The 13,920-nt window shown below is 41.0% G+C and overlaps 1 protein-coding gene across 6 annotated transcripts in view; it reads right to left on the bottom strand.

Annotated features, from left to right (window-relative positions):
• The window catches only part of KHDRBS2 (KH RNA binding domain containing, signal transduction associated 2), a 606,540-nt gene that overhangs the window by 387,866 nt on the left and 204,754 nt on the right, over positions 1–13,920 (bottom strand). For 5 of the 6 annotated variants that reach the window (XR_005451081.1, XM_038746702.1, XM_038746713.1 and 2 more), the window contains one exon: positions 7,119–7,235. The exons of the other annotated variant lie outside the window; for it this stretch is intronic. Coding sequence is in view for 4 of the 5 variants with exons in the window: in XM_038746702.1 (XP_038602630.1) it covers positions 7,119–7,235 (117 nt within the window). In the remaining variant the exon portion in view is untranslated. The remainder of the gene's footprint in view (positions 1–7,118; positions 7,236–13,920) is intronic. 6 annotated transcript variants of the gene reach the window in all.

Raw genomic sequence — 13,920 nt, 5'->3', positions numbered from 1 at the left:
GAATTCAATCTCCATTTCACAGATAAGTTAACTGAGGCAAAGAGAAGGTAAGTGACTTGCCCAAGGTCAAATGGCAGACAAGTGGCAGAGCTGGGATTAGAACCCAAGTCCTCTTACTCCCAGGCCTGTGCTTTTTCCAGTAGGCCACACTGCTTCTCTGCTTCAAAATTTATAGGCCACCTGAGTGCAGAACACATGTATTAAAGATTGGGAGATGCAACTGAAGAACAAACATATTATGTTATCTGCCCATAACGAGCTTACACTCTAACTAGGGGTGGGACAGATATAGTGATAGTGAATATGTGCAAATACATAAGTTTTGAGATTGGTGTAAATAGATACATAAAGTGCAGAAAACTGCTGAAGAGTTATGGGCAGGAATGTGACTGTTTATTGTTGTATTGTAGTCTCCCAAGTGTTTTGTACAGTGCTCAAAGTAAATGAATAAAGAGTTGATCAGTATTATGTAATGATAATTGACCTGGGAACACTTGGAGGAGGTGGGATTTTAGGAGGGTTTCGAGGGGAGCGAGGGTTGAGTTTTGACAGATATAGGGGCAGAGGAGAGTTCAAAGCCCTGGGGACATTGTGAAGAAAGGGTGAGAGACAGGGCAAGATGTGAGTGGTGCTCACCTGGAAGTGGGAATGGGTGATGACGATGATATGGTATTTATTAAGCACTTCCTATGTACAAGCACTGTTCTAAGCACTGGGGTAGATACAAGATAATCAGGTTGCCCACGTGGGGCTCACAGTCTTAATCCCCATTTTACAGATGAGGTAAATGAGGCACAGAGAGGTTAAGTGACTTGCCCAAAGTCACAGTCCACAAGTGGCAGAGTTGGGATTAGAACCTATGACCTGTGACACCCGAGCCTGGGCTCTACTGACTAAGCCATGCTGCTTCTGGAATGAAGAGTGAAGTGAAGGGTGGAGTGAAGAACATGAGCAGCAGAGTAAAAGGTGAGGAGAGTTGTTAAGTCATGTGGAAAAAGCTCATGGAAAGTCAAAGCTGATAGTAAGGAATCTTTGTTAATGCCCTATAGACTGTAAGCTTCTCTTCTAGACTGTAAACGCTCTGTAGAAAGGGAACATGTCTGCCACCTCTGTAAGTATACTCTTCTGAGCATTTAGCCCTGAGCACTGCACACTGTAAGCACTCAATTCATTCATTCAATCATATTTATTGAGCACTTACTATGTACAGAGCACTGTACTAAGCACTTGGAAAGTACAATACAGCAATAAGAGACAATCCATGCCCATAGTGGGCTCACAGTCTAGAGGTGGGGAGACAGACATCAATACAAGTAAACAGGTATTAATTATATTTAGAATTATAGATATATACATATGTACATAAGGGCTATGGGGCAGGAATGGGGGAAGAGCAAAGGGAGCAAGTCATGGTGATGCAAAAGCGAGGAGGAACTGAGGAAAATTGGGACATTCTAGGAAGGCCTCTTGGAGGAGGTGCACCTTCAGTAGGACTTTGAAGGGGGGAAGAGTGATTGTCTGGCAGATTTGAGGAGCGAGGGAGTTCCAGACCAGAGACAGAATATGGGCCAGGGGCGGCGGAGAGACAGGCGAGATGGAGGCACAGTGAGAAGGGTAGCACTAGAGAAACGGAGTGTGCGGGTTGGGATATAGAAGAAAAGTAGGGAGGTGAGGTAGGAGGGGGCAAGGTGATGGAAAGCTTTAAAGCCAATAGTGAGAAGTTAAAACAAATCAATCAATCAATAAATACATCACTATGTCAAAAAATACATCAATAAATCAATAAGTATGATTGCTTGATGGACCGATGTGGAGGGACCTGAGGAAGCATTAGAAGGCTCTGAAGAGAGAGGAGGCATGTTCTGAGTGATGACAAGGTGCAGCGGTACAGTACTGACTGAAGGGGAAATTCACAGGAGGAAGGTGACCAGCAAGGCCAGTTGTGTATGGTTGGAGGAATGGAAAATCCATGAAAAATATTTTTTGTGGAAAAATCAGCAGGTTATTTCAGTAGGTTGAGTGTGAAAGTAGAAGGACAATGAGGAGGTTAGGACAATACCAATTTTAAGGGCTTCAGACAGAGAGGATGATGGTATAAACAAAGATGAAGCATTTGAGAGGATGGTAAAATGAGGTTTTTTTTTAAAAATATGGGTGCTATGGATATGTTTGAAGAAAGAGGAGAAAGAGCCACAGTGTAAGCAGAGAAAGGTGGCAGTTAATGAGGACAAAAAGGTGATAAGAGATGGGATTGAAGGTGCAAGTGGGATGTGCAGATTTTTGAAGGCAGCCTGGTCGTATCCCTTTAAAGATGGCCAGGAATAGGACAGTGTATGATGGGGTGGGAGGCATAAGTCCTCAGGTGGTGCAGAAGCACTGAGATGATCTGAAGGACTCCTGTGGTCACTATAAGAAAAGAAAATGATGGGTGGTTGGAGAAATAAAATTAGAATCAGGACACACTAATATTTTTTTCTGTGCAGCCAACGCTAGTGATGGCCAACTATACCGAATATAGCAGAAAGGTCAAGGGTTAGGACAGAGACAAGTCTGTTTTTTTTTTCCTTTAACTATGACACTGGAATCCTGGATGGCTGCCACACCTGTAGATGAAAAGGACTAATTCCAGTCTCATAATAGTGTAATAATGATAATAGTATTTGTTAAGCACTTACTATGAGCCAGGCACTGTACTAACCTCCGGGGTATATATAAGATAATACAAGATACAAGATAAGATGTCCCTGTTACACATGGGGCTTCCCAGTCTTAATCCTCATTTTACAGAAGAGGAAACTGAGGCACAGAGAAGTGACTTGCTCCAAGGTGATACGCAGCAGAAAAGCGGCAAGGCTGGAATTAGAACCTGGATCCTCTGACTCCCATGTCTGTGCTCTTTCTACTAAGCTGTGGTGCTTCTTGAGGACAAAAGTTGGAAGAGAGAAAATGGAGTTAGAAGATGGATACAAGAAAGGAAGAAAGGTGACATGACAGTTGGAGGCTATGATGGAATCAAGAAGTTTCATTTTGGGAACACAGGATGCGACAGGGAGGAAAAATAGAAATGGTGGTAAGAGTTTTAACATGCTGTGGGGGTGGAGTGAAGGATATAGACAAACTCGCATTTGGGAAAGGAAGATAGGAGAGGACAAAATTATTTAGGGTAGAATCAAGAAGTTGGAGTTCTTGTAGGGGACAAACATCAGGTTGAAGGAAGAAAGAATACGGGTAAGGTGGCAGATTAGCAAGGGTTAGTTCAAAATGAAAGTGGAAGAGGCTTAAGTTTGTTTTCCCCTAGAAATATATTCAGGTATTGTTGAAAAGTTTAGTATTTAAGCCCATTAACATTTTCCATTTCTTTCAAAATATATTTTTTGTTTTCCCTTCAAACAGAAATTGCAAAAATTAGGCATAACTGTTCTTCTTACCCAAACTTTTCAATTGGCATTACTAAAATTAGCAGTACTACACTGAAGAGTCTAGTAAAGAAGACTGCTAGTAAAGCACACACAGCTGCTTAGCTTTTTGGAAGGGTTTAACCATATGGTGCTCAATGGACTTCTGCTTTGAATATTTTGTGAGATGCCAATTCATTTTCTAGGGTGTTTCAATGTGTTATAAATGCCATTTTTACTTTACATGCTAGTTTTTTGCAGCATTGCACTGATTGTTTCTCATGGTAACCAAAAAAAATTTCCTATGTCTGAGATTTAATTGCAAAATGGAGAATGTGTTCTTCTTATTGATATGATTTTACATAGTAGGAATTCTGTGCTCACATGGTTTTGGCAAATGGGATAATGAAATGGAGGATACAGTCATTGAGATAAGGGAAGTTTAGTGTTAGCTGTATACTAGAGTTATCATTCCTTTTCTCTTTCTATTAGCTCTATGGATAAGCCCATTTTAAGGAAATGAAAAGATTAGATTTAAAGAATGATCTCCCCAGTTCTAGATCCAATTAAGAATGGTCCAAGACATTATTCAGGATGGTGAAGAATCATCTGATTTGTTCCATGTAGTGGTAGGCATCTTAGTAGTGCTATTAAGCAATTACATTTTTTCCAGGTTTCCATTAAGAGATGGAGAAAAATACAAGTGCAATGCTTCAGGTAGAGGCCTCAGTCCACCAGAGACTCACAATCTAGAGAGGGAGAGGGAGAACCAGAGAAATTGTAACAAGAAAAATTCAACAGAAACAAGGGAAGTCTATTTCTGCCCAAAGAGAACAGGCTACTCCTGAACCTTATTGGCCCTCCTCTTTACCAACTGGATAATAGAAGCCAAAAAATTTTAACTCCATTTATCTGAGTTGTATAGATGGTGCTAACCAACAAAATTACTTTCCAGTCCCCATTTGACCTAGGCTGTGTAAATCAGGCACTTTTCTCCCTTAGAGCTTATCCATTATGTTGCCAGCTCCACCAAGGTAGAAGAGAGTGAAATGTGAATGAAAATGTTCTTTGCCTAAACTTATGCCAAGGGAGTGACTATGTAGTGACTATGTAGACTTGGTCTATTCTGCCCAAATGAACATTGTAACTCAAATCTTAAATGTTTTAAAAACATATGCTGGTTAATAGAAAGCAAATATTTTAAGTCAAATTATTTAGATACCCAATTATGCACTTCACACTCGAAGAATCTAGGTTGTTTCCAACTTGCATTGAACTGACTCAATAACTTCCCCTCACCCTAAATCATATAAACTCACCAACAATCTCTATCAAATGCACACATTCATTCTCACAGCACATTTGTCCATTTGGCCTTCAACTGTGCTTTCACACAATTTTTAAAATATTTTCAAGTCCTTCACCCTGTTAGAATATAAGCTCCTTGTGGGTAGCAACTATGTCATTTGCTTGCTCTGAGCTTCCTAAATGCTCAGTACAGTGCATTATGCCCAATGGGTTTAATGTATGCTATTACAAAAACTCAAAATAGTGTCTTTTTTTTTTCCAATTCAGTCTCCAGGAAAAGTGTAACAGTCTACTATGACAATCCCCTCTTGGCACAAAAGGTCTGTTTTGGCAGGAGATGTTCTGGCTTCTGAATAAGCCCATAATGTTGGACAAGAAGCATAGTTTTCATTAGAATATTGTTTTTGAAGTAATGCTTTCTCCACCTCCAAAACTTTAAATGGTAAATGTCATTAATTTTTAGATTTCAGGTTTTTAAGCTTTTCTTTTGCCAAGTTAAAGACCAACCACCCAAAGCAAGGTCAAATGTAGTGAAAAGATGAAATAAAAACAACAAATAGCAATACAAGAAAAATGGATAGATAGATGTTGAATTAGATTTGCCAGAATTTCAGTTGAAACATCTTTTTCATGCCTGATAAAATAACCAATATTTATTCAAGAACCTAAGGAAAAGAAAAATTCAAGTTTTCTAAATATGAAGAAACTGCAACATTTAGTTACACAAATACCCACATCTTTGGCCTACTATATTTGGCAATACAAACAAAAAGAGGATTTTTTTTATCAAGGGTGGAAACATTTTATAGTAAAAGAAAAATCGTTTGGCGAAGTAAAATAAAACATAATGCAAATTTTCGACAGCAAAGTATCATCAATGAAATGGTTCCCCTTTATGGGAAAGAGAAAAATCATTTACAAGTCTTTCTCTATCTTTAAAATTAATTTTATTACTGGAATACCAAATTACAGGATGCTAATCTGCCTTCAGGAATCCATTTTAATATTGTATCTTTATATACCCAACTAATTTCAAAGAAAATTTCAATTCACTTATTCAAATGTTCTAAAAAAGGGTAAAAGAAATCAAGAAAAAAATGTCTTTCTTTCACAAAGAAATCATCATCTGGATGCCAGTAGTTATTTATAAAAGCATTACTGGGTGTACTTGGCAAAATGGATAGCAGCCATCCAATAAATCAATCAATGATATTTGTTGAATTCTCATTGCTTGCAGAGCACAGTATTAAGTACCCATGTGTGGCAATGTGCGGAAACATAGGAATGACCTACTTTGAACTGGTAGGTGCCAAATAGTAAATAAACACATTTTTCCTTCCAAATTTTTAAATGACTTGACTGTTATCAGCATTATATGGAGCCTTAATATGACTACAAATAGGGAAAAGGTAAAAATGTTTACCATATGGTATATCTCCCCACTCATTTCTTTTTTCAAGAAAGTCTCATTCAATATTTCCAATAAATTCATAAAGACTATTTAAATCACATGCAGGAGAAAAACTAAAATTGCCAAATTATGGCCATGCACTACATCAAAATATCAGGGCCAAACAAGCAACCCTAAGTAAGAAAATTATGGCATTCCAGTCACGCTTTCAGTATAATATTCAAGATGATATCCAAGCTACACTTCAATAATCCATTTTAGCCAACTGGTTGTAGCATTTTAACCATTAACTAGATCCTTAAACAGCTGCACATTAAACTCCCAAAGGTAATGGAATCTGAAAATAAATTGTGCTAAAATCACAAAGAAGCAGTCCCTACCTAGATATACATTCTAAAATCTGTCCACAACTCCACTGAATCATAAAATTCAACAAAATGGAAAAGAAGTTTCACCAAGCTGGGCAATCCCTTCATTTCCTTCTTTTTCAAAGCATTTCTGTGATATTGAAACATTTGTATTAAAGAGAGCTATATTTTAAAAATCAGATAAATTTTAAATTTTCAGACAAATATTAGAAGTTCCTTAAGAAAAATCTCATGAAGGTGAAAGTGGAAGAAGCAACTATTTGAAAACAATTACAAGCTGTGATTCAACAACAACAACAAAAAAGGAATATGGATGGGGTGGGGAAAACTAACAATGAAATGTATAGTGGAGAACACAGAAAGCACATCAAAATCTGGAAAGAATCTGCCTGAGAGAAGAAAGCAGGGGTCAGAGAAAGGTGAAAGAAGGAAAGGGGGGAAAGAGTTGCTAAGAAGACCAAAGGGATCCAAAAATGAAAGTAAAGGGAAGGGACAGGATGAAAAAGGAGGCATATGGTGTAGTTTCAAATTGGACTATTAGAACACACGTAGGCAGTTGCAAGGGACAGTGTGAATTTGGTTAAATGACATTTTTCATGGTGTGCAAGTGAAGTATCAAAATAAAAAGAAAAATACCTTAGCTTTATCCCTCATTGAGCCTTTACCAAGGATAGACATTTTAGCACCTGTCTCTTCCTGAAGCCTCTTCAAGGAGTTTCCTCTTGGTCCAAGCAATTTCCCCACAAAATTGAACTAGAAAAATCAATAATAAAATGGCCATTTAAAATAATTATAGGCTAAAGAAATTATTTATCATAAACAATAAAATGCAGAAAATCACAAAATACTAGATAACAATGAAGTAGGCTGCTCATCTGTGGATAGGAATACTGATTCTTCAGGAGACCAGTGTCCATTTTCTGAGTTTAGAATGGATAGAACCCTAGTGGAGTGAATAACTGAATGCAAAAGTGATCTACTCCTTTTCCAAAGATAGGATGGGACCAAAAACTCTAATGTAGTAGGAAGGTAAAACAAAAAAGGGTATTAAATGGTTTTTAAATTCTAGTGGGTGAGCATCTTCCAATTATTACTTAACCATTAGAAAGTTGGGATGTAGCACACAGTGTTTTGAAACCCAGATTTTGTTTTGACCAAACTAAACCGACAAGTGGTTGGTAGTCACTCTGAGGAAACGAGTAGACCACTGGTTTGCACTCACAATCCACATCCCTTTGCAGGATTGGAGAGACGGAGACACCAAGTCCTTTTCTCCATAAGACAAAGTAATGCATTCTTTTGTGTTAGGCATATTACCAGCCAGCCACTTCTAGGCTCACTGTGGGCCCATCTTAGCCCTATCTCCATGCCATCTAGTCATGCTTAAAGGCACTGCTGACGATGCTTGAAACATCTTCACCCATGGTTCTTCCAATCCAAGGTAGCTGTGTTGCAGAGCGAGTACATGAAAGGAGGAAATAAGGACTGGCATAGGAGGAAGGGATGGGAATTGGGGTTAAGAAGCTTTCAACACCAAAAGATTTATTTGATCCTGAATTTTTCCTTGAAAGATTAGAAATTTAATACAGCTATCTCCCCTATTACATGTGGATCATATTCTGGCCGAGCCCTAAATTACGAAATTCTTGCATTGTAGTCCTCATCCCATGTCGGTTGCTGAGTTCCTTTGCACAACCACCTCTTCATATATCAAATTGCACTGTATCCAGTAAGACATACGATATTGGAAGAAGATGCCCTAACCCTGACCTTGCTTTCTATCCAAAAATCTTGGAAAAAAAAAAAACGCTATTCTGGCTGAGCTGAGTGTAGCTATTCCTTATGATTCCCCCCTTACTACTTTGGGCTTTTTTTCTATCTAATTAGTCCTAGAAAAAAATATCTTAGACACAATCACCTTAAGACTTTGTTTCTAAAGGAGACATTTTAATTGTCTTTATTTGAACCACTTTAATAAACTTCTATTTGTAACAGTAGTACCACAGTGAACATTGCTATCTGAAATTATCATCACAAATGGTTTTTTTTTTTAACAAATACTTCATGTAGAGCTCTGCACTGATCAGCATGGGGAATTAGGAAAGAAGATGGTGACAGTTTCTGACACTGCAGAATTTAAAATGTAATAAGGGGAAGTATAAAATACAAAAAAAGAACATACATTTAGAAAAAAATACTCAAATATCAGGGCATAAAATTTATGTATACAATATAAATGTGTCAAAGATTTTGGGTGAACAGAAACACTGGAATATTTAGTGTGATTAGTAAAGTCAGGGTCACCTTTACGGAAAGACTTCATATTAATAATATCATTTACTAAATGCCTGCTGTGTATATTTATTCAGGAGGGCTGAGTCTTGAGAGATACCCACCGACAAAAGGAGAAGAGAGAAAATGGAGTCAGCAAAGGAGACAGAAAAGTAGGTCAGAGGTATAAACACATGAAAAGAAAAGTGAATATTGGGCCCAGATACCAGCACTAGACAGAGCTGAGGTGGGGGCTACAAATTTCAGTGGCATAAGACAGCAGAAAAGGTCAAAAAGGATTAAAACAAAGAAGGGATAATCAGGTATGATGACAGAAAGTTCACAAAAGACCTTGGATTAAGGGAGTTCTAAACTACTTTTCAGAGAATCAAGGAGAGTACCAAGACAGAGAAAATATGGGTAGCAGATTGTTAATAATTGTGCTTTGGAATATATAACATAATAAATTAGAGTACTTTTTATTATTTTATGATCTTTAAGTGTTTACTATGTACCAGGCATTGTACTAAACACTGCGGGGGTATACATATAGGCTAATCAGGGTTTGCAGAGTCCTTGTACCATTTGGGACTAACAGTCTTAAAATCCTATTTTACAGTGGTAATGAGGTAACAGGCACAGAGAAATTAAATGTCTTGCCCAAGGTCACATAACAGACACATGGTGAACCTGGGATTAGAATCCAGGTCCTTCTGACTACCTAGGTTCATACTCTATCCACTAGGCCATGTTGCTTCTCATTTGGTTTTAACTCCCATCTCCATTTGAAAGATTCTTATTCATTCATTCATTCATCTCATTCATTCATTCATTCAATTGTATTTATTGAGTGCTTCCTGTGTGCAGAGCACTGTACTAAGTGCTTGGGAAGTACAAATCATCAACATATAGAGACAGTCCCTATCTAACAATGGGCTCACAGTCTAGAGGGGGGAGACAGACAACAGAACAAAATAAGTAGACAGGTGTCAATACCATCAGAATAAATAGAATTCTAGCTATATACACATCATTAGAGTGATAAATATGTACAAATATACTATATATATATATATATATATATATATATATGCTGGGGGGAAGGGGAAGAGGGTAGGGTGGGGGGGCAATGGGGGGGGGGAGGAGGAGAGGAAAAAGGGGGGCTCAGCCTGGGAAGGCCTCATGGACGAGGTGAGCTCTCAGTAGGGTATTGAAGGGAGGAAGAGAGCTAGTTTGGTGGATGTGTGGAAGGAGGGCATTCCAAGCCAGAGGCAGGGGTCGATGGCAGGATTAGCGAGAACAAGGCACAGTGAGGAGGTTATCGGCAGAGGAGTGGAGGGTGTGGGCGGGGCTGTAGAAGGAGAGAAGGGAGGTGAGGTAGGTGGGGGCAAGGTGATGGAGAGCCTTGAAGCCAATAATGAGGAATTTTTGCTTGATTCGAAGGTTGATAGGCAATCACTGGGGATTTTTGAGGAGGGGAGTAACAGGCCCAGAGCATTTCTGTACAGAGATAATCCGGGCAGCAGAGTGAAGTATAGACTGAAGCGGGTAGAGACAGGAGGATAGGAGATCAGAGAGGAGACTGATGCAGTAATCCAGTCGGGACAGGATGAGAGATTGAACCAGCAAGGTAGCGGTTTGGATGGAGAGGAAAGGGTGGATCTTGGCAATGTTGTGGAGGTGAAACCAGCAGGTTTTGGTGACGGACTGGATGTGTGGGATTAATGAGGGAGTGGAGTCAAGGATGACACCAAGGTTACAGGCATGTGAGACAGGGAATGATGGTAGTGCCATCCACAGTGACGGGAATGTCAGGGAGGGGACAGGGTTTGGGAGGGAAGATAAGGAGCTCAGTCTTGAACATGTTGAGTTTTAGATGGCGGGCAGACATCCAGACAGAGATGTCCTGAAGGCAGGTGGAGATACGAGCCTGGAGGGAGGGAGAGAAAACAGGGGTGGAGATGTAGATTTGGGTGTCATCAGCGTGGAGATGACAGTTGAAGCCGTGGAATAATAATGATGGCATTTATTAAGTGCTTACTATGTGCAAAGCACTGTTCTAAGCACTGGGGAGGTTACAAGGTGATCAGGTTGTCCCACGTGGGGCTCACAGTCTTAATTCCCATTTTACAGATGAGGTAACTGAGGCCCAGAGAAGATAAGTGGCTTGCCCAAAGTCACACAGCTGACAATTGGCGGAGCCGGCATTTGAACCCATGACCTCTGACTCCAAAGCCTGTGCTCTTTCCACTGAGCCACGCTGCTTCTCTGGAAGCAATTGAGTTCACCAAGGGAGTGAGTACAGACAGGGTCTCCAGTCCTGACCTCTCTCCTTTGCAATCTCCCATTTCCTCCTGCCTTCTGCACATCTCTACCTCCTTGTACAGTAGACACCTCACACTTTACATGTTCAGAACAGAATTCCTCATCTTCCCACCCAATTCTGTCCTTCCCCTGACTCGCCCATCACGATAGACATCACTACAATCCTCCCCATCTCACAAGCCCATAACTTTGGCAACATCCTTGACTTTTGTCCCACACATCCAATCTGTCACCAAATCCTGTGCATTCTACCATTCATTCGTTCAATCGTATTTATTGAGCACTTACTGTGTGCAGAACACTATACTAAGTGCTTGGGAAGTACAAGTTTGCAACATCATAACATTTCTTGAATGCACCCTTCCCTAGCCAAACGGCTTCCACACTGATGCAAGCCCTTTTTCCCCCAACATGACTAATCAATCAATCAATCAATCAATCGTATTTATTGAGCGCTTACTATGTGCAGAGCACTGTACTAAGCGCTTGGAAAGTACAAATTGGCATCACATAGAGACAGTCCCTACCCGATAGTGGGCTCACAGTCTAAAAGGGGGAGACAGAGAACAGAACCAAACATACCAACAAAATAAAATAAGTAGGATAGAAATGTACAAGTAAAATAAATAAATAAATAAATAAACAGAGTAATAAATATGTACAACCATATATACATATATACAGGTGCTGTGGGGAGGGGAAGGCGGTAAGGCGGGGGGATGGAGAGGGGGACGAGGGGGAGAGGAAAGAAGGGGCTCAATCTGGGAAGGCCTCCTGGAGGAGGTGAGCTCTCAGCAGGGCCTTGAAGGGAGGAAGAGAGCTAGCTTGGCGGATGGGCAGAGGGAGGGCATTCCAGGCCCGGGGGATGACGTGGGCCGGGGGTCGATGGCGGGACAGGCGAGAGCGAGGTACAGTGAGGAGATTAGTGGTGGAGGAGCGGAGGGTGCGGGCTGGGCAGTAGAAGGAGAGAAGGGAGGTGAGGTAGGAGGGGGCGAGGTGATGGAGAGCCTTGAAGCCCAGGGTGAGGAGTTTCTGCCTGATGCGCAGATTGATCGGTAGCCATTGGAGGTTTTTGAGGAGGGGAGTGATATGTCCAGAGCGTTTCTGGACAAAGATAATCCGGGCAGCAGCATGAAGTATGGATTGAAGTGGAGAGAGACACGAGGATGGGAGATCAGAGAGAAGGCTAGTGCAGTAGTCCAGACGGGATAGGATGAGAGCTTGAATTAGCAGGGTAGCGGTTTGGATGGAGAGGAAAGGGCGGATCTTGGCAACGTTGCGGAGCTGAGACCTGCAGGTTTTGGTGACGGCTTGGATGTGAGGGGTGAATGAGAGAGCGGAGTCGAGGATGACACCAAGGTTGCGGGCTTGTGAGACGGGAAGGATGGTAGTGCCGTCAACAGAGATGGGAAAGTCAGGGAGAGGACAAGGTTTGGGAGGGAAGACAAGGAGCTCAGTCTTCGACATGTTGAGCTTTAGGTGGCGGGCGGACATCCAGATGGAGATGTCCTGAAGGCAGGAGGAGATGCGAGCCTGGAGGGAGGGGGGAGAGAGCAGGGGCAGAGATGTAGATCTGGGTGTCATCAGCGTAGAGGTGATAGTTGAAGCCGTGGGAGCGAATGAGGTCACCAAGGGAGTGAGTGTAGATTGAGAACAGAAGGGGACCAAGCACTGAACCTTGGGGAACTCCCACAGTAAGAGGATGGGAGGGGGAGGAGGAGCCTGCAAAAGAGACTGAGAAAGAACGACCGGAGAGATAAGAGGAGAACCAGGAGAGGACCTTGTAGAACTCCCCACCTTTTGTCTCTCCCCTCGCCAGTCCATAGTTCATTCTGCTGCGATCCTCAATATTCTGAATAGCCTTTCGGCCAATAGCTCCCCATCTCCTCATCAAATAAAATGTCCTTACCATTGGCTTTAAGGAACTCAATCATTTGTCTCCCTCCAACCTTACTTCACTGATTTCTTTCCCCAGCCCAAGCTGCACACTCCACTCCAGAGGACGGTCTCTGGCCACCAAGAGGTGGCCTCCGATCTACCACTATTCCTATAAAGCTGAGGGATACATACCTTTCTATAGTGAGAAGGGGTACCCTATCTTAGAGGGTTCATCTTAGGTTAGTTGACCACTTTTTGACATAGGTCTTACAGCACTTTCAAGAGTCATCAGAGCTCCATCTGGTACTCTTTCCACTTTGGTTGCATTACGTTTTGCAAAAAAGTAACGTTTGGTGTTGATATAATTCATGCATAGAATGGCCATCACATCCAGGGATCATAAAGGCTGGTCAGTTCTTGAATTACATACAAATTTGAATAGAAAGCAAAGGAAGGAAACCAAGATGGGAGAGATATATGCCATTATTATTATTATTATTATTATTATTATTATATATTTGTGGCTGCCACAAAAATACTTCGCCACAAGGGATTGCATTTAGACATTGCAGGTGACTCTGCATTTCTATATTTGGAGTTTCCTGGGAAGTTAAGTTGTGCAAGAGACTGGATTAAGTGTCCAGTCCAGCTGCTGCCCAGCCCATGAGGTGTACAGCTCACTACCCAAGTCCTGGATGAATCAAAAGCATAAAACTTGGGTTTCTATCAAACTCCAGTGTGTGTAGTGGAAATCTGAAAAGATTATCATTCCATCTGTATCCTCAAAGTATTCAGAATCAGTTCCTGTCCCAGTTGGCAACTTTTTCTGAAATCTTTATGTTCATTCATTCTGATGCCGCTTCAAATCAGCAAAAACAAAACTAAAGATGGTTTAGAAATGAAGGAAGAAGATATGTTATGGATTTTCTTTTCTTCATTTGTGAAACTTTTAATCAATCAATCA

Source organism: Tachyglossus aculeatus, chromosome 1 (assembly GCF_015852505.1).
Source record: "Tachyglossus aculeatus isolate mTacAcu1 chromosome 1, mTacAcu1.pri, whole genome shotgun sequence".
Taxonomy (NCBI): domain Eukaryota; kingdom Metazoa; phylum Chordata; class Mammalia; order Monotremata; family Tachyglossidae; genus Tachyglossus; species Tachyglossus aculeatus.
Note: the sequence above shows the minus strand (reverse complement) of the source record. Positions and strands in the feature narration are given on the sequence as shown.